Genomic DNA, 24630 nt, shown 5'->3' on the forward strand with positions numbered 1-24630 from the left:
ACTGTTTAGCTAGAAATTGTCTCAGAAAAAAACCCACAAGCTGGTGGAAAATAATTGTGTATAACCCGCCCTATAGTGCAGATAATAAACCCACATAAAGATAACTTGTTCTCTGAATTTGGTGTAGGAAATGCATTTTTCAAGTGTGTTCATACTGCACAGGAAAGGTTCTATTCAGACGGCAGTATTCTGCTTAGTCATTTCTATCAGTATTTGAAAATTAAGAGTGGAACATCATATGGAAGAGCTTCAAATCTTTCCATTATCTTTTTTGTCTGTTTAGGAAATGACTGACTATGCCGGCAGCTCAGAGTAATGTACACTCAGTTGTGGACACAGGTGCCAACTCCATCTCCTTATGTTCTTGTTCCTGATTCCAAGACCTGCAGTGGGCTACATCCCCTGCATTACTGAGGTAAGTGCTCTAGATTGTCTCAGAAAACAGTCCTACATCACAGAACACACTGCTGTGGACATGACTGTGTCAGTATAGGAAGGAGAATGTCTCGCTTTCCAGATGCAAGTGTTGAGGGCCCTTTCCTATGCTCAGCAGTGGAGGCCACAGGGTGCTCCCCATCAATCAGTCATAGATATGACCCCCCCAAGAGCCCTTATATCTACATCATCAAGTCTACCTGGGATTACATGAAGTGATACTAGCCTACATCCACATACGAAATATTGAATTTCCCAAGATGTTTGGAACAATCTCCCTGCCGAGTTTCTTTAAAAACTGTGTGAAAGTGTAAAGCTCTTCTAAAGCCAAAGGGTAGTCACGCCAAATATTGATTGTATTTATTTCTCTTTTGTTCATTGATAAAAATAAACAATTAAAATAAAACTTCTGCACAGTACTGTATTGACTGACGTTTGTGTCACATTTGCAACAAAATCTGGAAGTAAAACATGGTGTTGTGACGAAATATGCGACAGCTTCTCATCCAGCATGTGGTGACATACTGTGCTCTAATAGGACATGATTATCTCAATAAAAAGCAAAGAAAAGCCATTATTCAAAATTAAACACATTTATTACACACACCGCTGCATACAAGCTGTAGCCTCACAAGAAGACAACACACAATGAAAGAGAAATGGAACTTCCTCATGAAATTAATCACACAATAAAATTCTTGTCCTCATGGTCTTGTAGTCTACACCTCAACGGGGAAAAATCACATTGAACTGTAGATTAAACTACAAAAGTAGATTTATTTCAGCTCTTTATATCCTTTGTATTACTACAATATGTGGATATAACTGAATTCAGGAGGAGTATTGATACAGTAAGGACTTATTCACACAAATATATGCTCCGAGCATCATAGATAGCTATACATAATGCAAGGCGTCCCTGCTTCCTCCCCTGAACAACAGTGCCGTACAGCAAGGAAGCTGGGACTCCGTGCATGATATGGCCACCACACAGTCCCCGTTTCACTGGCCGAACATGTTCATGTGAATAAGACCTAAAAGAATGAGGTGAATCAAAATTCTATAATTCACAGGTGTTGAAGACGTTTTTGAGCAGAAAAAGGGAAGCAAGATGAACCTTCTCCATAATAGGACACACAATGAGTAAGATAATGGGAGCAGGAAAGTTACCTTAAACCACAAGCTAACTGTCAGACTGATAAGTTTTTAAAAAGCATTTTATTACTCTAAATTGCCAGATTTGAAACTTCAGGTTTTGCGCCGCCAATTGTGCATTAGCTCTACTTTAGAATGTGACCTTTGGCTCTTTACTTATAGGGGTTCTCCATTATCTGGGACTGCACCATTGACGTCCTTTGGATAAGTTACCAACAGAAGATCAGTGGGTGAGATATTCCCTACACCCCTGTAACCTGATCACAGGGACTGCCGGGCTTCAGAACCAGCAACACAATGTAGTGTCCTGAATCTCTGAGTGTGTCTTTCAGGCCGGGTTATTGACCTAAGCACAGTCACTAGACCTTCTGGCTGTCCCAGTGTACTGCAGGAATCACTTTATCAGAGGGAATGCCAGGAGTTGGATCCCCATGGCATTAAAGGGAACCTGTCACCACATTTTCACAAATACAGCTAGTGGCAGTTTCCCTAGTAATTAATTAACACCCTTCTTTTTGCTATTTTCTTTCCCTCAGATCCCCAGGTATTCAACTTTATAATATTACCTGGTATCCATAGATATCTGTAGTGAGTCAAGGTGGACGTGGCCTCCTCAGGCTGAATCCAGCAGTTCCTCCCCATGCTTTCCCTGCATGCAGGTGTAATGTCATGTGACCAGGGTGACATCATTGCAGGTTCTTTATACTTCTAACAATACCAAACTGTACACCATGTACATATCTGAGCACATGCCATTACAGCAGCCTGCATTGAGAGGATTAGAAGTTCATGCAGGAATGCTGTCATTTTATGTGGTCAGATATGTGCATAGTGTACAGTGAGGATAATGTTAGGAGGCTAAAGGACCTGAGATGATGTCATCATGGCCACATGACATTAGGCCTCGCACCCACCTCCTCTGGATACCAGGCAAGTTTATAACACTGATTTTATGGAAAAGGGAAGAAAACAATTTATAGGTTAAAGAAGGGTGTCAGTTAATAGGGCTTTATGGGAACCTGTCACTAGCTGTATTTGGGAAAAATGTGGGGGCAGGTTGCCATTAAAATATCTAAACCTACAAAAAAGTCCTCTAAAAAAGGTTTATGTAAAGACTGGGGCTGCGTTTTTTGTACGCTAATATGATGTAAACCCAGTGTACATGTTATTGCAATGTAATTAGGCAAATCAAAATGCAATGTATATGCTATGTGTGAAAGCAGCCTTAAGGGGTATTTATCAAAATCACCTGTCCACTGACCTGCTTGTGCACAGAGAAGTTATGGTGGGATCTTAACCAAAACGGAAAGCAAGAGTGAAAGACTTGGAACAATCACTGATTACATACTAGTCTACTGATCTTAATGGATGTGGTGTAACCCTATATTTTCCCTGAAAACTGATAACTTCCCAAGACAATTATAGGTGACCACTAAAGTCTCCAGCAATGAGCTGTTATCATCCAGGTCATACTACTGAAACTTAAAGAGGATGTGTCAGGGCAATTTGGTACAACCAAACCAACTTGTGATGACCCATTGGTTTATGTGGGTGCTTTTAATAAAAAAATGCTGACCTTGTTCCCGTGCTCACCGTGCAGACGCGCGGTGAAGCCAGTGTACTACACCCCACTTCATTGTGCATGTGCCATTACGACCCTTACGCAATGAAGCCGGGGTGTACAGATCCGGCTTCATTGAAGTGCTGCAGGAGGTGTGGGGAGCACAAGATATCAATCCAATGCACCTCATCAGACTCCTCATTAATTATAACTTTTTTTTTTTATATTGGCCACGGAGGGAATTGGTAAAGGGTGATTTGGGACACTAAAGCACCAGTCCATAAGGATTTTATGTTTTAGTTTCCCAAATCGCCCTGCCAGGTCCTCTTTAAAGCTGCCTTATGAACGGGAGTTGTCCTTAGCAGACAGAAATGTCTTTATATTTCATGTGAATTAAGGAAGGTCCTATGATCATTTTGAAGAACACAATGTGGTTGCGCAAGAGAACACACCTAAGAGACGGCAATAAGTTTATAACAAATATCTGTACAATCTCTGCAAAGACAGCAAGCACAAACAACAGATATTGCATATACTGTGCTGTATTCCATAAGAACACCAATGCTTTGGTCCCTAAGGAAATTTTCTCCAGGTTGTTGGACTCCTGGAAGAAAAAAACACAAATATTATATTGAAAGTTGTTATTGAAACATCATAAGAAATTAGGAGAAATGTGGATGATCATAGATCTCTAGTTCTGTCTGTAAAAAGATATGATATTACTTGCTCTTAGCACTTTTTTACCTTTAGGGAAGCTTTGCTGAGATAGAAGGTGAGTATGACTGACAGTGGACTAAACGGAAGATCAAAGAGCATGAAATACTTCATTCTAAATCTATTCTAAGAAACATGGAAATTAAGATCATCATGTACAAGGTGGAGAAGACCTGGGTGTTTTCTTCCCTGCGGAGACTAAACTGAATACAATGTTATGCAATGAATTAATGACATGGAAATGTTGCACAAGGTTCAATGTGCTAAATGAACTACAGACTAGTTCAAAGTGGTGCTTTAGGGGCTTCATGAGAAGGTACCGTACTCCGTAGGTGGTAGAACTGTGACTATACTAAGCCTCTAGAGCAGTGGCAATGAACCCTTTAGAGACCGAGTGCCCAAACTGCAACCTGCAAATCAAGACACACTTATTTATTGCACAGTGCCAACATTTAAGCAGCTACTTATTGCTAACTTATTGTTCCCTGCTCTGCCAGAGCATTCAATGATACTGGTATCTGAGATCACCAATATCATTGAAAGAAGGAGGGAAATTCCGATTATAATTGGAGCTTTTCTACAGGGCCCCCAAACAGGAAGAATTGTGGGGCCCTGAGGAGGAGTTCCAGGGATAATCCAACCCTTTCCACATCGTCCATGCCTTGAGTCTGGTAAAAATCTGTGTTTGTGGTATGGCCTTAGTACCCATAGAGGGAGTTCTGAGTGCCACCTCTAGCACCCGTACCATATATCGCCACCATGATTTAAATTACTTGGTCCTGCTGTTTCTAATATTTTGTAAGTTAATAGTTCAAGTTAGCATATAAAACATTGTAATATATCTCACCCAATGAAAATACATCTTTCTAATTTTATTAGGCATCTCCTGCCTGCTTAAGGGGAACGTGTCATTTAAAAGAACCCTACCAAAATAAATACTTTAGAAAACTATGGTGAAAAAGCATTGCCCTTATCCCTAAATGGTTTCTTTACAATGTAAAAAAAAAAAAAATCAGTTCGCAAACATATACGCAACTCCCCTGAGGTCCAATGATACTAATGGAGTCCTGCATATTAAATAATACTTGCATTGAACTGCCTCCTTTTTCCTAATTGACAGGTCTCACTGATAGGACATGCTGCTGTATGGAACTAGTAGTCAAGGACTGTCTGCCAGTATTCAACCACATATACAGCTATGATTACTTATCAGGGGTAGAAAAAACTTTGTCAATTGTTTTACATGGTGCCTTGCTGGAACATTGGGAGAGAGTTCTATTACATCATTGAGCACTTCATGGCATGTGACCCGGGTGAGGTCATCCAAGGTCCTTTACCTAATAATATTAACATCTACCTCAGCTATGTACACTACCTCTCAAAAGTTTGGGTTACTTAGAAATGTCCTTATTTTTGAAAGAAAAGAACATTTTCTTTCAATGAGGCGAATATCAAATGAATCACAAACACACTCTATACAGTGCTAATGTTGTAAATGACTATTCTAGCTGCAAACGTCTAGTTTTTAATGCAATATCTACATAGGTATATAGGCCCATTTCCAACAAGCACAACTCTTGTGAAGACTGAATACTGAAAAAAAGTGTTATGGACAGACATATCAAAGTATGAGGTGTTTGGATCACACAGAGGAACATTTGTGAGATGCAGAAGAACTGAAAATATGCTGGAAGATGCATGACGCCATCTGTCAAACATGTTGGAGGTCATGTGATGGTCTGGGGTTGCTTTGGTGCTGGTAAGCTGGGAAATATGTACAAGGTGGAATCGTAACGCCAATTCATACCCTGTGGACAGCGCTTGACTGGAGCCAATTTCATCTTACAACAGGAATGACCCAAAGCCACCTCCAAATTATGCATGAACTATTTAGGGAAGAAGCAGGCAGCTGGTATCTATCTGTAAAGGAGTGGCCACCCAGTCACCAGATCTCAACCCCCATTGAGCTGTTGTGGGAGAAGTTTGAACGTATGGTATACAAAAAGTGCCCCCAGATCCAGGTGTTAAAAACTTGTTGCATCATTCCCAAGGAGACTCCTGGCTGTACTATCTTAAAAGCTGCTTCTACTCAATACTGAGCAAAGGGGCTGAATACTTATGACCAAGTGATATTTCAGTTTTTCTTCCTTAACCCCTTATCACCGACACTAGTTTTCAGCTCAATGACCAGACCCGATTTTTCAAATCTGCCCTGTCTCACGATAATTGGTTATAACTTCGGGACGCTTTAACATATCTGGGTGATTTTGAGACTGTTTTCTCGTGACACATTGTACTTCATGTTAGTTATAAAATTTAAGTGATAAGTTTTGCGTTTCATTCTGAAAAAAAGTGAAAATTTGGCAAAAGTTTGTAAAAATTCTTCATTTTCCAAGTTTGAAATGTTCTGGTTTCCAGACAAGATGTAAAACTACCCAAAAAGTTTGATAATTAACATTTACAGAATATCTGCTTTATGTTGGGATGATATTTTATGCTTCCGGTCATTTTTCTAGGATGTTATGAGGCACAGAACTTTAGGTGCGATTTTTCTAATTTTCATGAAAATTGCCAAAACTCACATTTTGAGGGACAACTCAGCTTTCAAGTGACTTTGTAAGGCCTAAATAATAGTAAAACCCCATAAATTACCCCACTATAGAAAGTTCACCCCTCAACATATGTAAAACAACTTCTATTAAGTCTATTAACCCTTTAAGTGTTTCACATGGGTTAAAAAAAATGGACCTGCGATTTAGAAACTATAGAATTTTTTTGGAAAATACATTCATTTAGGCCAAAACTAACATTTTCAGAATAAATTAAATGATGAAACGCACTGCAATGCTTGATGCCCAATTCCTCCCGAGTGTACTGATACCCTATATGTGGTGGTGACTGCTGTACGGGTGCACGGCCGAGTATAGAATGAATGATTTGTATTGTCACATTGTACGACCTATACATTTTTATTTTTTTTGGTAATGCGAACATATGAGGGCTTATTTTTTATGGGATGAGATACAATGTATAGATAATTTATTTGGAGAGTCTAAAGCTTATTCTTGAGATTTTATTAACTATTTCAAGGGGGACACAAACAAAATCATCAATTTTTATTTTGGATTGTTAGCATTTTTTTCCCCCCGCTCACCGTAATATAAAAATAATATTTTATCTTTATTCTCTGGTTCACTACGATTGCGGTGATACCTCATTTATATAGTTTTTCTTATTTTTGCTTAATTTTCCTGAGCAAAACCAATATTGGAGAAAATAGCATTGTTCACCGAGCGGGTTCAATATTGATTTAGATTTATTGTACAGATTAATACGGACGATAATACGGTTATACCAAATATGTACGTGTTTTTGTGTTTTATTTACTTTATTTGCATTTTATGTGTTACTGGAAGATTATTGGACTTTTATTTTATTTATTTAATTATATTATAAAAAGATTCCATTTTTTGTTTTACTTTTTTACATTTTCTCCTTCTTGGCTTGAATAAGCGATCATCCGATCGCTGTATAGTGTAAGTAAGTATTGCAGTGTATAGTGTAAGTAACTGGGCATGCCTGCCAGGAGGCGGAACCCGGCACAGAGAGGAGCCGACAGCCTCGGGTCACTTGTCGGGACCCGGGGCAGCGGCAGGAGGGGTCGGATCCCCCGGGGTTCCGATCCAATGGGGACACACTTGCACGCCACGGTCATGCTTGACCGCGGCGTGTAAGGGGTTAAACACCCGGGATCGGAGTTTTTCCAATCCCAGGTGTTAGTGCCGGGTCTGGGCTGTGATATCACAGCCCGACACCGGCACCAGCGAGACCCGGTGTCCCGAAATTTTCTTCTGACGCGCCGCCGTAGAAAGGCGTCGCATCAGAAGAAGTATCCTTAATGACCGCCGTAGAAAGCCGATACGGCGGTCATTAAGGGGTTAATAAATTAGCAAAAATATCTACACTTTTTCCATGAGGTTGGCTGCAGAGTGTACATTAACGAGCAAAGAAAATGAACTTTTTTGATCTTACCAATTGGCTATGACTTTCTGTACCCACTGCGTGTGTATGTATATATGTATAAATATATATATATATATACACACACACTAATAGCTCAAAAGTTGAAATAAAAATGCATAAACAACAAATAGCTATTGCTCTGCCTTTTTCTTTCTTTTACACATCATTAAATCTCAACATACCAGTACTTGTGCCTATAAAGAAGAACATTGCAGTTGACCCTTCATGCCTCATCTAACTATCATGTTGTCTGGTTTCGTGTACAACTTTTTGAGAATTTTATGTTGCATCTTTCAAGTTGAGATTTTTCAGTGCCCTTTAGGGCCTTGTTACTTTTATCATAAGTGCCAGAGATCAAAACTGTTCTAGTTGCTAATGGCAACCAATAAAAGCTCAGCTGAGCTTTGTCTGGTTGCCTTGAGCAACTAGAACTGTTTTTCTATCAGACATTTTTGATAAATGAGTCCCATAGAATCTGTTAGAATCTTTCTTTGGTGATTCTGTGTGATACAGCCATGTAAAAGTCGCAAAAATTTACCTAGAGGGCAGAAACCCCAAAATGTCAGACATTCGCCTAAAAAGTTGCAACTTAACAGATAAAAGTCTCAATTTGACTGATGACCTAGGGCCCAGATGCTTAGGAGCTTAGTCGGCCAGTATGGGTACTGGGCGCTGCTGGGTCTTGGTCCCTAATGCCGTTGTGTTGCAGCAACGGCAGACACCTCCCCAAGCTAGTGTGTGGATGTGCGGCCCAGATGTATCTCTCAAATATTGGTATAGTTTGAATTCTGTCCTCTCAGTCTCTGAGACCACATGGAATCATGAGCATACGGTGTGTGGAGCTGATGGGTACCCAGGGCCCAGAGTAATTGGAGCTTATTACGCCACATTGGCTACTGGGGGGCTGCTGGGTGTTAGTCGCTGCTGGCACTGTGTTGTGGCGATGATGGAAACCATGTGATCCCACACCCACTATGGACCCCCTTACACGAGGTCACCCTGAAGTGGTTAGTGGGCTTATGTAATTTGATAAAAATGTAACAAAGAACCTTGAGTTCATTTAGTTAATGTAGCCTAGAGGCAAAAGATCATTGTAGGATGTGTAGCTGTGTGGTCCACACTCCAAATGCTGATAACGTGGTAATTATGTTGCTGGCTATGGCTTTAGGACTCTAGAATTCAATGCCTGAATTATTCACGGGGATCTGTGGAGCAATCAGAGAGGGCTGAGAGGAGACTTTTCCCCAAGTGAAGGAACTGCCTAATGGGTCAGAGAGAAGCTTCCTGTCAAAAAATAAGGGCAGAACCTCTTGTAAAAAGTAAAAAAAAAAAAAATTATAATAATATCATAAAATGTTTATATATAACAAAAAGATATCATTGCCAACCTTTTTTCCCACCAGACACCTTTTTGAATTTTCTTTTCACATAAATATCATAAACATACACCCAAACACTGGTTCCGTTATGAAATACAATACAGTATACATGGATTTACCTGATGTTCACACATAAATCCTATGGCTCTCTTTCTGATGACACATCCCCCTCTGCTCCACTGCTTGCACTGGGATCATCCTTACTTCGAGGGACGCTCTTCTCTCGGCTGGACTCAGAGGGTCCTTTGGCTCTAGTCTTCTCTTTTCTTTGTTGTTGTTTTTCAAGCTTTGCAAGCTGTTTGGAAGGCAATAAGAGCCTTAAAATAAAGTATGCACTAAGATAATATCTATCTACACAGAATACAATGCAATAAAATATAATAAAATGTTGTTTACCCCTAGGGAGAAAGTGCTTTGTACAGGTAGTCCGAGCATAACAAAACATATTGGTTAGCAAACAAACATATTGGTAGGGGAGTGGGGGTGCCAGATTTTTGGATTAGTTCAACACCTTTTGGTACCCAACATCTGATTAGGGATAAATCGACTCGAATTGTGCAACCTCACACTCCGACAACACATCTGGTGGAAGCGATCGCTGATATCCCAGAACAGTGCGCTCCTCCACTTTTACCTCTACAATTTCGTCTGTCTTCTCAACATTTGATATCAGGTTCTATCTACAACTCCCTTCTACGCAGTTATGTTTGACTTCCCTGTAGTGGGTTTCATCCCTGTCCTGAAAACACCCAACAATTACCAAGTCATCTGATAATTTTTGTAGGTGGCAACGGTCAGAGTGAAGTCTGAAGTTGGATATGTATGTGGTGAATAGGAACAGAAAAAGTATGTTACACTGAGGTACTCCTTGGTTACTGACCACCATGTTCACCATGACACCATGCCCTGTGTCTAAAGTCATCTTTTCTTCTATTGGGGGGAACGGGGGTAATGTAAAAGCTGGTAGACTCATAGAACAAGTACCAGGTAAATTAAAAGGGTTGTCCGAGACCTTAAAGAAAAAAAAAAAAAAAAAGAGAGATGTGGCTGGGAGAGGACTGCTTAAAAAAATAAACAAACATTTACTTACCTCTGCAGTCATTCCCGGTGTCCCGCACTGCCATCTCTCTGGTCACTAGCTCTGTTTGTTTACAGGGAAACGAATGCTGCTCCGAGTTCAGCTTCCGGCCGGCCCCCATTTCTCAGCTCTCTATCATGCGCTGAAATATGGGGATGGGTGGGCTTCGGTGGTCGGAGGCTGTTCACAGCGGAGAGACAGTGGCGCAGGACATTGGGAGGAACTGCAGAGGTAAGTAAATATTTATTTGTTTAAGCATCCTGGCCACACAATTTTTTTTAGGTCTTGGACAACCCCTTTAACTGAAGTGATGCAGGAACAATTAACATTCCTACTTAAAGGTGTTTTCTCAGCGGTGACGTTACACCTACATCTACACACCCACTACAGCATTTAGGGCTGCGTCACTGCTGAGCCTCTGTAGTCCAGCTAAATATTCAAGGATCCTTGTGATGACAAAATTCCTGATTGTTTCCACTAAGTGGCTATGGGATATAATATAGGATGGAGTATATGATCAGAACAATATAAGTTAAGCAAAGCATCTACATTAATAAAGGTACTCAGCAGTCGTCAGTCACAACAATATTAATCCGGTCTTAGGGTTATATAAAGAAGTCACATGATTGCTTAATCCCCATATGTAGAAGTGGCTTTTAAACGCTACAATTGACTTCCCGTCAGCGGATCTTTTATGTAAAACTATCCTAGTACAAGCAGCCAATGCATTGCAGTCCTGCAGTTTGGCCTCCACAAGTAATAGAAAATCCTGATCTTCCAATCCCATCATCTTCCTTACATGTATATTTATTTAAATGAGTCTTTATTATTTCATAGACCCTATGGAGAGGACATCTAAGCGGTGACTTTGACTAATATATGATTAGTAATGCCGGGCATCTAATGATGAGTGTACATTATGTATCCTAGTACTTTTCTACTCATCATATACTCTTGTTCTTTAATCAATTTTTAACATGCATTTCCGCTCCTCTACTCCCACATAATCACGAGCTGGAATTAAATGTACAGATGCGGTCTGACTCCCTCGTACTAATGGGAATTCAGTGCCAGCGATCGTTCTTCTCCATGTGAAAGAGAGATCTTTAACCTGCTCACTGCGCCAACGATGAATATATACTCATCAGCCATATCATTAAAACTTACTATGACACTATACAAGGGGTTGGACACATTAGGTAGAAAATGAATCTTAAAAAATAATGAAAATTGGGCAATTCTAATGATTTATGGGTGTATGGGCAAGAAAGGCTTCATTCACATCTCATTTTGTTAATCTGTTGGAAGGATACGCTGGGCAGATTCCTGATGTACCGTTACAGTGTGTGTGTGTGGGGGGGGGGGGCAGGACATCTACTGCATACATGGTTGGATAGATCGCCCTGTTTCTCCACGTCACCATAGAGTGGGTGGAGTGAACATCAGCAGCAGCCAGTGAGATCACAGGGGACCTCCCAGAGTGTACGCTCAGCAGAGGTCAGTGGAGAGACTTAATACTTTGCAGCCATCCATCAATGCCTCCAATGGCCTCTGCTGAGTATAAAAGTTGCTCAGGAACGCGTTCCCGTTTCCTAGGGCGCGCGCACCGGCTATGTAACATTTAAAGGGCCAACTCACCGCCTGCCAGGATTTGTGCTTCAATGCCTAAGAGAAAGCTTTGTTCCATGCTCTGTGAGATTATCCTGATTTCCCGTTGTGACCTCGATTTAATTCCTGACTCCAATTCTGTGCTGCCTGTCCTGACCTCCCTCTACGTCCCTGACTCTGATCCTGTGCTGCCTGTCTCAACCTTCTGCCTGTCTCCAACCATAACGCGGACAAAGTCGCACCTGTGGAACGACCTGGTGGTACCAAGTCCAACCCGCTTTGAAGTGGGCTCTGGTGAAAATTGGGTACCAGTCCTAGGTGTCGGCTTACGTGATCATCCGCAGTGGTCCGATGGGTCCACTACCCCCCTGGTTCCTGACACCTTATAACATAACATAATTAGCACCTAGTCCCCAAGCCAAATGTTTCCCCTTCCTCCTCCTGTGTGTGCTCTGTCCCATGAATAGAAAAGTTTAATGCAGATGCTGTGTCACAAAGTGCTGTCTATAAACTCTCTTGGAGAGTTTTAACACTTTTTAAACTTTAGAGCAGAAGAGGCTTCGTAGGAAATGCCGGAGACATCGCGCGAGCACGGTCGCGCGCAGCGCCGAAGCCTCTTCTGCTCTAAAGTTTAAAAAGTGTTAAAACTGCGATACAGTGGTTTATAACACTAACGAAAGTAAGCACCGGCACCAGCTCACCCTGAGCTGGTGCTCGGTACTTACAGCTTACCCCTACCATTCTAACTGGTAGGTTTCTTTAAGGAATCACTGATTCTTAGTATATTCCTTCAACATTAGATAGATCTGGAGCTTACTAAACCATGGACAGCGAAATATTAATGGCATATTCTAAAGACTAGATGACTCCTATAGGAAAATAATGGTTAATATTGATAACTCCTAACCATTTCCCTTTACCAACAACCTTCAAATATATCCCCACTAAGAAGAGATCATTGAATCTTTAGCACGAAGAAGTGGATGGAAATGAAAACTATTTTTAATAGGAAAGGGGATATGTGAACACGCTTGTAGTCTTATAGCGTGAACATGTAAAAGCGCTATAAGTCATGGACTATTTTTATCTTGAATGCTTCATTTCTTATTGGCTCTAAAATTCATTGGTACCGTGAAGTGCAATGTAAACAGTTCATGCCCCTTACAGAAGTAAAGAAGTTGTCAGTGATCTTTTCCAAACAGAATGGTAATAAAAGGAAAGCAAGACATGTCTCGTGGATAAAGGAAGGAATTAACAAGGTCCTTAATTTATATTCCATTAAATAGTTCGCTAGAAAGCCATGTGAGATCCATCAGAAGCCAGGGCAGAAATAGGACAATCTAAATATTTAACTGGACCAGGATAAATGACTTTCCATATGTATATTTTTTGCAATTAAAAGTCTTTCCACTTTGATGGTTATATTAGCAGATGCAGAAAGTGAAGCCGTTTGTGCAAGCTTGGAAGAATTTCTCATATGACACGGAAAATGGTTGGGTTAATGAGGAGGCAACTTGGTAACATCAAGTATGAGCCATGACACCACGTATACTTTCTATATATGACCTTTCGGTCAGTATTTATGTAGACAGTGATTATGATAGAATTGTCCATTGTACCCCTGTTATGCACCAGGTAAATGGAGCAGCAGGTCACGCATGTACCATGTTGCTCTATTTATCTCTAGGGTGCTGACGGGGACAATCGTGGTCCACGTCCATCTCTGTCAGTTCCAGAAACAGTGAATGGAGCAGCAGAAGTGCGACCAGCCTTCCTCGTGACCCTCGTGATCAGTGGGGGTCCCTACATTGTGGATAAGAGCCAAGTCGTTGTCAGTTGACAACCCCTTTAACAAGATTTCTCCTATTTATCCCCTATCCAAGTGCCTGCTGCCCCAACCCTTCTTCCCTACATAACTAAACTGAGGTCACTGAGCACCCCACGTGAATGGTTCAATAGTGCAAATACATGATCAATGCAAACATCTAGTAACAGTGGTCTAACCCTCTGAGATTCTCATTTGAGGTGCAGCCCTTTTAAAGGGAATCTGCTTTGGTCATGCAAAGATGCATTCATAATTAGGTAGCAGCCATGGAGAGATATGTAACCATACCTTTGGTTGTAGCAGCAGGACTGTAAAAAGGCATTTATTGTGTGTGAGACCTTTTCACTGAGCAACCCACCTCCCCTCTGCTATGAGTTACTGCTGCATCAGATTTGAATACGTCAGGAGAGAAGGGTTGTGCAGTAGTAAGTCCAAGAGTTCTCACACACCAGTGCATCAGAGCGCTTAGAACCCAACTGTAATCCCAGAATATATAAGAATCTTTTCACATATCTGCTGTTACTAACAACACACAAAAGATATGGTTACACAGGTCTACCTAATACTATGTGCAGAATTGTATGGTCAAAACTGCTGCCAAATTCTGAGTTCTATTACAGCTCTCACAACTTTAGTCAGTGACTAGTGATAAGGTATTGTCCTGGGAACAATGGTTCTCTTTTGATGTCACACAGATAGCCCAGATTGCAACCTGTTCTCCCTGAAAAGGGGTTCATAGAGGAACACCAAGGAATCCGTTACCCCCTAAGCCAATCACAACTGGATTTAAGTTCCTTAGTGTTCACTTCCAAAATTAGAATAACACCTGCTTTTTTTGGAAGACACTGGAACGGTGTTATCTATAAATATTTCCTCCTGCAGCTGGATCCCTTGACAAAAAAGGAATTGAGAGTCATGAACTTGGAGATTTAGGACAGAAGAATGTCTGAAACCCTATTCCAGAGGATCGAAGGTAAGAGAATTTTCCCCTTGAGCAAGAAGTTTAATTCGCCCATGGGCTTATTTTTCTCCTAAGAACTCATTCACTACGTACATAAAGGATAACATCCAAGAAATTGTTTTCTAACATACTAAAAATAAACATATTTCATCAATAATACAATGAATATACACTCAACCGAAAAACGTAAAGAACGATATATACGAGCAGCTTTCTTCGATCCAAACTGTAAAAATACCTTTTGTGTTTTCCCTGTAACTAGGACACTCTCTCTCTATCATGTTGAGAAGTGCTGCTGAACGACAAAAATAACAAAGCCGGCCTGGAAACAATGTAATACTAAAATGGCCCAATCAATTACATGCGGAAATACATGTACAGCATAAAAGATGTTCGGCTGCCCTAATGCATTCTTATTACACGTGCCGATTCCTTCTGGTAATTTGTTACGCACGTTACAACAGTGTAGTTACTGAAATATTTACATTTCCTTTAAGCAGCCGTTATATGTAGGCAAGCCTGAAACCAAGACTCTAAATCTTTGAAAAGCTTACATGAAAACTTTCATTTTAGAGTTGTAGGCGGCTAAAATAGAAGTGCATGCGGTATTAGGACGTGGCCTATAGTGGCCTCAAGGATGCAACAGTGCTTCTGTTTTACATATTTGTACTTTAAGAACCTTAAACTTACGTAATGTGGTTGTTGTATAATTTATTTTAACCATGTAATTGGTGATGTAGAGATGTGAAGGAGGCAGTGATTAACAGCTATATCTCATTGCATAGTCATTGATGGAAGCTATCAATCATTGATGTGCCCACTCCGATATCTGATTTTAGAAAAAAACTGAGATTGACTAAAATACAAGTTGTACTTCAAAGGAAATCTACCATCTAAATCAAGCATGATACCAGAACCAGGCATCATGACTGCGGTAATCTTTCTACTGACATCAACTTTTAAAATTATGCTTACGAGCCCTCCCATTGTGTGAGATTGTGCCAAGGGAGAAGGAGGAGGGTGAGACTTGTTGGTAGATTTCCTTTAAACATTCATAATTCAAGAGTACAATTTTCAATAAGAACATGAATCAGTTTCATTGAATTTATAATAATATAAAAAAGTAAAAAAATAATGCAAAAACTAATAAGTTAAAGGACACGTCATCAGGTCTGTGTCACTTGTCCTGTCACTACTACCTGTTGGAGCAGCTCACAAGGATCCATCCCAGCCTTTATCTAGATATTTCATACATTATTCATTGTAAAATCATATATTCTTTATCACGTAAATGAGGCTGGTCACATGGTCAGAGGCAGTGATGTCACCCCTGTTACCCCTCCCCTCTCCTCCCCCTGCTCATGTCTGTGTGTAATGTATAGTAAAGCATGGCTAATGTGTGTGCTGCATCTGCTGACATGCTGCATCCTCCTAATATACAGGTGAGAGACACAGACATCAGCTACACATGAATCTGACATGTTCTGCTGTAACATGGCTGCCTGGAGCTGCTGTATCTCTCCTATTCACACACACATGCACACACAGGCTGCAGGGGGCGTGGCCACCAGCACCAGGAAGCACATCATTATACAGCCTCACATCATTATACAGGCTGTCAGTCAAGCACTGGGGGTGTGGCTGTACCTCCCACTCATGAATAAGGTGGACAGCTTGAATATGCTAATGCTTCATTGGACATTTCACAGGTCATTTGCATACAGCTTTAGGACCTCATTGCTGAGGTTTACAGGCATGTAGAGGGACAATGAAGGGATAGAGGCAATGCTCTCTAATGGCAGTTTATGAAAATATATTTAGTTTAGGGGGGTTATTTTGCATGACGGGTTCTCTTAAAGTATTATATTTAATTTACATTTTCTGCACTCAAAACACTTGTATTACCGGTAGGATGTATCATCCTTCACTATATAGCCAACACTATCCAGCAACTTCAAACCAGCTCCATTTTTCCTATAGCATTGGAATACTTCCAGGGAATCAAAGATTCCCAAAACTCACAGGTTTTGGTGGTGAGTATAAGAAACCAAACACGATAAAATTAATAGTGGAAGGGATGGAGGTGCAACTTTAATTGTATGATGTAAAACCATCTATTATTTGCCATTGCATATAATAAGGTGCAAGTGAGAGTTATATATATACCCATTATTCGTTAGTGACCATTCCTCCTTAGGACAGCCATTGGTTGCAGCAGTCATGAGTGACATATCTTCACTAGAAGAGGACCACCTGCATTGGCAGGGAAATTACTAGGTGAGTATTCAGAATTATTTTGTATAACATCCTTTAAACCCCTTTAAGTAGAGACCATTTTGTAGTATGAAATGCATGTTCCCTAGAAGTGGACATTGTTCTGGCCACTCCTCCGATGTAGACCACTGGATTTTATTATGAAGCTAATGCAATTCTAGAGTAACTCAAGGTGCAATGTGACCAAAAATAAAAGTTTGAAATAGTCGCCCTGGAAAAAAAAGTGGGTGCCCAGGAGATCAGGACCTTCAGAGGGTTCTCCTAATGCTTCCATAGACCTGTATGTTATGAATTCTCTCTCTTCTGGATTATGTAATGTTCACTTTATGCCCACAGATTCCATTTTGTGTGGAATTCTTTCTTCTTGGTTGAAATCATTTGTAAGTTTATGTAATCTATTGTCTAGGTGAAATCAGTGCTAGACACTTTACAAGGCAACTGGAATGGTCGGTGTCTACCATTCAAAGGCTTAGACTAAAGCTTTTGGGCTCTGGTTTGTGTCGCTGTATTACAAGTGTTTATAATCTGATCATTTTGTACATGACAAACATATTACTAATGTAAACCTCATCCATAATGTATATGTAAGGCCGGGCTTGCTTACACATATATCTCCTCTGCTAATGATATAATGTAAAGCAGAAGGTCTTCAAGGCAGCAGCTATGTTGTTGTTATGCGAGTATGTGAAACCATTTACTTTCTTAGCTCAATCCCTTTGTCATTTAACAAAGTGGTGGTCTCTACTGTACTTAAGGGGGTTTCTCGGATGTTAAAACAGTCTCCATGCTCATCTTTTAGATCCCCAACCACTCCAGTGCTGCGTTTCTGGTGGCCCTGATAAGTGCTCTATCCTGATATGCCAACCACTGCAGCCAAAGACAGATCTAAGTGCTGATCTGTACATATACAGCACATGCGTTCATCTATATACTCGTATATATTGACTGGCTACTGGCGTATTGTGCGTCAGTCACGACATCTCCCCACCGACATTCAAAATACTATGAGGCTGGGATAGGACCTAACTTGCTGAACAGTGGGGGTCTCAGTTTACTTCAGCCCCATAGAAATTAATGGAGCAGAACAGTCATGCGCGGCTGTCCGTTCCTTTAATCTGGAAGTGAAATTTAGAATGGTCAAATTTTGTCGGTTATACGTTCATTTAATTCTAAAATTGACACATTTCCAAAAGACAAAAAGAGACAACCAATCTTAAAATTTGTTCTACAATTTCTCTCGAGTAGAGAGACCCCCAACATGTGGCTGTTACTTGTTTTATGGATGCACAGGCGCCTTTTGTAGGCTATAAAATTTTAGCTTTTTCATTATTGGGGCCAGGGGAAGAAAAGCATCAATTCTGCACTAGATTTTTATTTCCGTGTTCACCGTATAGCCTAATAATCATGTTATCTTTATTCTATGGGTCGATACGATAATGTGGATACCATAATTGAATATTGTTTCTTACATTTTACTAAATTTGCCAAATAGAACCCTAATGTGGGGGAAAAAAATCTATCATTTTTGCATTGCCGTCTTCCAAGTAGCATAACATTTTAACTTTAGCTGGTTGGTGGCTTTTTTTTTTGTGGGACATGTTGTACTTTGCAACAGTATTATTCTGGAGTACATGTTTTTTTATCACTTTTTTTGCATTTTTTTATGGGATTAATGGTAAAATCATAATTTTTAACAGTTTTTTTTTTTACAGCGTTCATCGTACGGGTTCAATAAAAATGTACTTTTATTCTATGGGTTGTTGAACGCGGTGATACCATATATGTGGGGTTTGTGTAATGATTTAGACTTTTTTGCACATTATAGGTCTCTTTATATGTTATGGGGTTTATGCACATTTTTATTGATTTTTCAATTTATTTTTTATTGAATAACTTTTTTTTACACTTTTTTTTATTACTTCCACCATGAGACATGAACAAGCAATCATGCTTGTTCATGAGAATACTCTGCAATACTAAATGTAACATGCATAGTCTGACACTGTGCCTTTAAGATGACGTCATAGACCCCATCTTACAGGCACTGCCATAGGAATGATCGTCACCCCCCTCCCCCAAAGACGGTGCGGGGGAAGGGGGCGATCGTGGGGGATAGAACCCCTTAAGGCAGTCTAAATCGGTTACACACCCGCGATTGGAGCCCACACCGAACACGGGTGTTACACTGTATAAAACGTGTAACCCGATGCCAGTTCGGCTGAGATCTTGAGCTGCACCGCCATCAGCTCTGTGTCCGATATATATTGAACGCTGAGCGTTAAGTCACTGCAATCCGCGTCCGATATATCGGAAGGAGAGCGCTAACAGGCTAAAGGTGATTTGCTATTTCAGGACTCCCTGTGTATGAGATCGGTCTCTCTACACAGCAAAGAGAGCTCCGTTATGACATGTTCTGAAATAAATCAGCACAAAATATAGGATTTTTTCCAATTAAGAAAAAAAATAAAGTAAAATTCAATCTTAAAGAAATGGGCAGTCACTTTAAGTTGATTAATTGGAGACAGGTGATATTTTTCCCAATATTATTCTTTGTATGTTGAAAATAAAAGAAAAGGATTGAGGTGTGTAGGAGTTTTAGAATATAAATGAGAGCATCTCAGCAGGCAGCTTCGTATTTATAGGCGCTTATGATGTACGGCACAGTTATTACATTTCCCTAAACATTAGTGATGTAAGTGTTACACAAAATGCCCCGTTTCTTTTCATTAATTATAATGTATACACACTTAGGGGATGGACTGTCTAAGTACATATATATATATATATATATATATACACACACACACACACACACACACACATACACATACATACTGCCTTCTGCTATAAATAAGCTCTATACTTATTTTTACTTCAGGTATTTCTCATCTGACTGATTTAATGCAAAATTTGTAAACTATTTGTAAGTGCAATGATTTCTCTCCCACTGCCTCCTACATCTGTAACATTCCAGTCTCGGGAGCCATGAGCGTCCTTCTTGAATAACTATCATATGCTCTTGTAACACTATGAATCCTCCTACTTTCAATGCAGTCCAAAGCCTACTGGATAAATATCTTCCTTGTTTTTGCCAGTGAGGACAAAACTAATAGATAATAGATAAATAAACACTTAATTGTGCCATAACTTTCATATCAATATCCACTTTGAGCCCATAGAGAAGTCTACCGTATATAGAGTCTAAAATATAGTGATTTGTAAATACAGGCAGTTACATACAAGATAGTTTCTTTAGAGTCAGAACTGTAATATTTTATAATTGTAGCTCCAAACAAATTTTGTTTGTGACAATTTTATTGCAGCCATGGGAATAATGATTATCAATAAAACTTAATTACAGGCACCTTAAAGCTGGACATTGGATGCTATTACTTTAGTCCCAGGCTACAGAGGTCACAATGGGCAGAGAGGTCCGTCTGTAACTAGGGGTCGTCTGTCGACTGGCACTAATGGAGCGCTTTAAAAAAAAAAAAAACACTACAATTTTTAATTTTCAAAAAAATACCTTTAATATATTTTTCATTGGAATATCTTGGTTTATAACCAGAAGACCAAGCTTATGACTAGCCCAGCTCTCCAGTCTATGCTTATAAGGAGATACATAAAAATTCTGCACCACGCACAGCAGTTTGTTTGACTCATCTGGAACATATATTTCTCTTATGAACAGTGACCTTAAGCAGCAGGATCCATAAATATATTCCACACAGCTGCCACTGCTTCCTATTCATCTCGATTTGCTATGACACAATGGATTCACAATGCTTCATCAAACACTGGGGACATTTTGCATATTCGCGTAACCTGTAGGCTACAGCTGGTGTTCCTTCACCATCACAGACTGGCAACAGAAGAGGATTTTAATGCAGTGTCTGACCCAATAAGTTGCTGATTTGTCATCGGTTGATATCATTTGATTAACAGATGAGAGGTGCAAAGGCAGCCAATAACACACAGCCTATGACATGACACCAGCCATCAAAGTTACACATTAGAATTCACACATGCAGAACGCTGGGCTCCGTATCCCTCAGCGAGGAAGGCAAATAACATTGATACAGTGGAGAGGGAAAAAAAACACCAAACAAAATAGAAAAGTATATTTCAAAACAAAAATACATTATCTTATGGCTTAAATTAAAGGAAACCTACCATTTAGAATGGTACTTACTTTCGTTAGTGTTATAAACTGCGGTATCGCGGTTTTAACACTTTTTAAACTTTAGAGCAGAAGAGGCTTCGGCGCTGCATGTGCACGCGCCTACATAGGAAATAGCAGAGATGTTGCGCGCGCACGGTCGCGCGCAGCGCCGAAGCCTCTCCTGCTCTAAAGTTTAAAAAGTGTTAAAACCGCAATAACACTAACGAAAGTAAGTACCGGCACCAGCTCACCCTGAGCTGGTGCTCGGTACTTACAGCTTACCCCTGCCATTCTAAAGCCTATAAAAATGTGTTTATACACTTAAAAAGAGGATCTTTCACCATATTTACCAATCTCAACTCTTTGCATCCTTTAGTAGGCATTATTTACCCATAGGCCCCAGCACTGAGTGCTAGTAGTGTAGATTTGTGCCATGTTAGCCATAGAGAGCAGAAGAAAAGTAAAGAAACCAGGCGATACCTTTTTGAGGCTGAATATATTTGATGGTGAGCTTTCGAGAATACTAGTTCTCTTCGTCAGACATGATGTTATGCTTGAAACAGAAAATTCACAGCATTCTCTACACACTAAGCAGTGATCATCAAAGGAAATAAGAAACTAAAATCTACACAGACATCTCATTTACATCAGGATGGTAATAAACAGACTAAAAACTTGAGAGGCCTGACAAGAGAGCCCTGGATCCTATCTGCTTGTGGCCTCCAGGTCAGAAATAGGGGATCATGAAATTGGCATGGATATTACAACCACTTTACAAGGTGTTGTAATTTATCTCCCATTTTTTTCCTTTCCCTCTGTGTTTTGAAATGTCCCACTAAATCAGTAATCTGCAAAAATTCGGTTTTTGACTAAATTCGATTTTTACTTCATCATTTTGAATTGCTCACTCATAAACCATTTGGTATAGTTTATCGGGTATTATGGGGTAATATGTTATAGATCTGATTATATGTTATTTGAAACCTATAAATAAAAAATCTACCTACCTTTAAGAGAGTCACAAATTACCACTATTCTGTTCACAGTTTATAAAAATGTAGGGTTTGCTTCAAATAATAGCCAACCTCTGCCAAGGATGTAGATCATTTTAGTGGTAAGTCATTTATACAAAGCCATAAAAATAAATATTGTATGTATCCCAAACCAAAGACACAAAACCTGATGCATATACACATATACATTTATACACACACATGTATTATATATATAATACACAACAGGATAACAAAAACATACATCAGTAGAGTGCTTTTATTATGTAAATGAGGCTGGTCACATGGTCAGAGGCAGTGATGTCATTGAACATGTCACAGGTCATTTGCATACAGCTTTAGGACCTCATTGCTTAGGTTTACAGGCATGTAGAGGGACAATGAAGGGATAGAGGCAATGCTCTCTAATGGCAGTTTATGAAAATATTTTTAGTTTATTTTGATGACAGGTTCTCTTTAAGGCTATTTTAGTGGTTGAAAGGGCAATTTTTCTGGGTACTGCACTTGTAAAGGTGGGAGCTCCCTAGGCACCATTTGTTATCCCTGTGTGGCTAAAGACAACTGGCTACACCGGCTCATTCATAGTTTACTGTTGTTTTTACATTTGGGCACAGGCGGTTCTTGTCACATGAATTAGCTTGGCATATGTATTTGTCTCTTTGGTGGTTTCATGTACAGATTAATTTTGAATGTATCTTAGTAAAAATGAAGTTTTATTTAACTTTTTGCCGTGCTGTGCTTTAAGGTGATAAACTTTGTAATATACTTTATATAAAAATAAATATGTTCCTGTGTACTTCTTTATCCTCTTTCTTCGTTATTAAGGCAGTTTGTGTCAACATCTGTAAAGAGTTTGTATGTTCTCTCCGTGTTTGCTGGGGGTTTCCTCCAGGTCCTCCGGTTTCCTCCCACACTCCAAAACATACTGGTAGGTTGATTAGATTGTGAGCCTCATTGGGGACAGGAACCAATTTGGCAAGCTCTGTGCATTGCTGCGTAATCTGTGTGCGCTTAATAAAGGAATTATTATTATTTGTGTAAATCAGCTCTGTCCTGTATGCAATGAAGCTTTAAGGAGCCTGATAAGGAGTCTAATGATTAAGAAAATCTACCATCAAGAATGATAAACCAGAGACACTTACTCATAGATCTAGGCATTAAAACTTAAAATTTGTTATAGAAATTCCTTCTAAAATCAACTTTTACAATTATGCCAATGAGCCAGAAAGCTCTGGGAGGCATTACTGTCCGTATAGTACATTCTGTACTGTGGTTTTATAGACTGTTCCACTGTCTCAACCTCCTCCCTTAGCACCCTCCTGCACAGTTCAAGAGCTGTAAAGCTATAGAATAGAGAGGCTCTGGAAACGCCCCTAGAGCCCTTCTAAAGCCAACTTATATAAATATGCTAAGACAGAAGGAAGGAGCCCATGGATAACAAACATAAGAAGATTACCACAGTCACAGTGCCTGGATTTATGAGTAAGTGTCCCTGGTTTATACTTTGTTTCACGCTGTCGCTCTTCCATTATGCTAATACTAGTTTTATGTTTTTTTTCTTCTTCCGTGTGAACGCCCTGACCCACTGTATTCACTATATTTACTACTTATGACCGGAAACTAGCAGAGACTAGTTGCATTCTACCGCTATTTCCAAATAATAATATCTAGAACTTTTTAGGTTGTAACAGTGATGAGTCCTCCAACTAAATGTCAGAACATTTCCAAACTGCGATAGCTGGTGACATCTCTCAATAATGTCTAAACACTCCATTTTGAAGAAGTTGGGAGGACAAGAAGCCACAGTAAGTGGAGGTTTGCTGCATTATACTAGGGGGAGGTCACGTTGCTCGTCTTGTCAGGGCCTGGAGAAGATGGTTAAAGCAGCTTGAAATTCAGTTCAATAACAACATGTTCAAAGAAGGGAGGTGAGTCAGGCATCTGTAATGAAACATCAGATTCAAGTTTCTGTCAAACTGTGCTAGGTGTAAGAGCTCTGATGTCTGAGCACAGCAGGTCATAGTAAGGGAGAAGCTTCCATATTACTCGATTTAGTTAGTAAAGTTCTAAACCAGATAATATCCTAGAGGTTGCATCACAAGTCTGTATATATTCATTATTAGGACATAAGGACATCATAGAAGTTCCTGTGACAACCTCATTTATGAGCAAGAGCGAATAGCTCCTACGTATCTCCTTCCACCTCCTAAGGTCCTCTTCTGGCAAACTGGGCATAGGACAAATTGCCTGGCATAGAATTGTGCTATAACCGATATCAGGAACGATTGGGCACCTATTGGATGTCCTTGACAGTATTTTGGAGAGTTGTAAAATTAGAACAAATTGGTTTGTGTACCACACCAGAAACTGGCACAGGATTCCCCGTGGACCGGCCTATTCCGTGCCCTTCCTCATCCTGTACGCACCTGGAAATGCAACTTT

At 39.9% G+C, this 24630-nt stretch overlaps 1 protein-coding gene across 2 annotated transcripts in view; it reads right to left on the bottom strand.

Annotated features, from left to right (window-relative positions):
- Positions 1-1009: 1009 nt before the first annotated feature.
- The window catches only part of DTD1 (D-aminoacyl-tRNA deacylase 1), an 88173-nt gene continuing 64552 nt past the window's right edge, over positions 1010-24630 (bottom strand). For both annotated transcript variants that reach the window (XM_072140637.1, XM_072140638.1), the window contains exons 5-6: positions 9387-9562; positions 1010-3755 (exon numbers count right to left, since the gene is read on the bottom strand). In XM_072140637.1, the coding sequence (XP_071996738.1) occupies positions 9407-9562 (156 nt within the window). In that variant the 3' untranslated portion in view covers positions 1010-3755; positions 9387-9406. The remainder of the gene's footprint in view (positions 3756-9386; positions 9563-24630) is intronic.

This window comes from Engystomops pustulosus, chromosome 3, assembly GCF_040894005.1.
Source record: "Engystomops pustulosus chromosome 3, aEngPut4.maternal, whole genome shotgun sequence".
Lineage (NCBI taxonomy): Eukaryota > Metazoa > Chordata > Amphibia > Anura > Leptodactylidae > Engystomops > Engystomops pustulosus.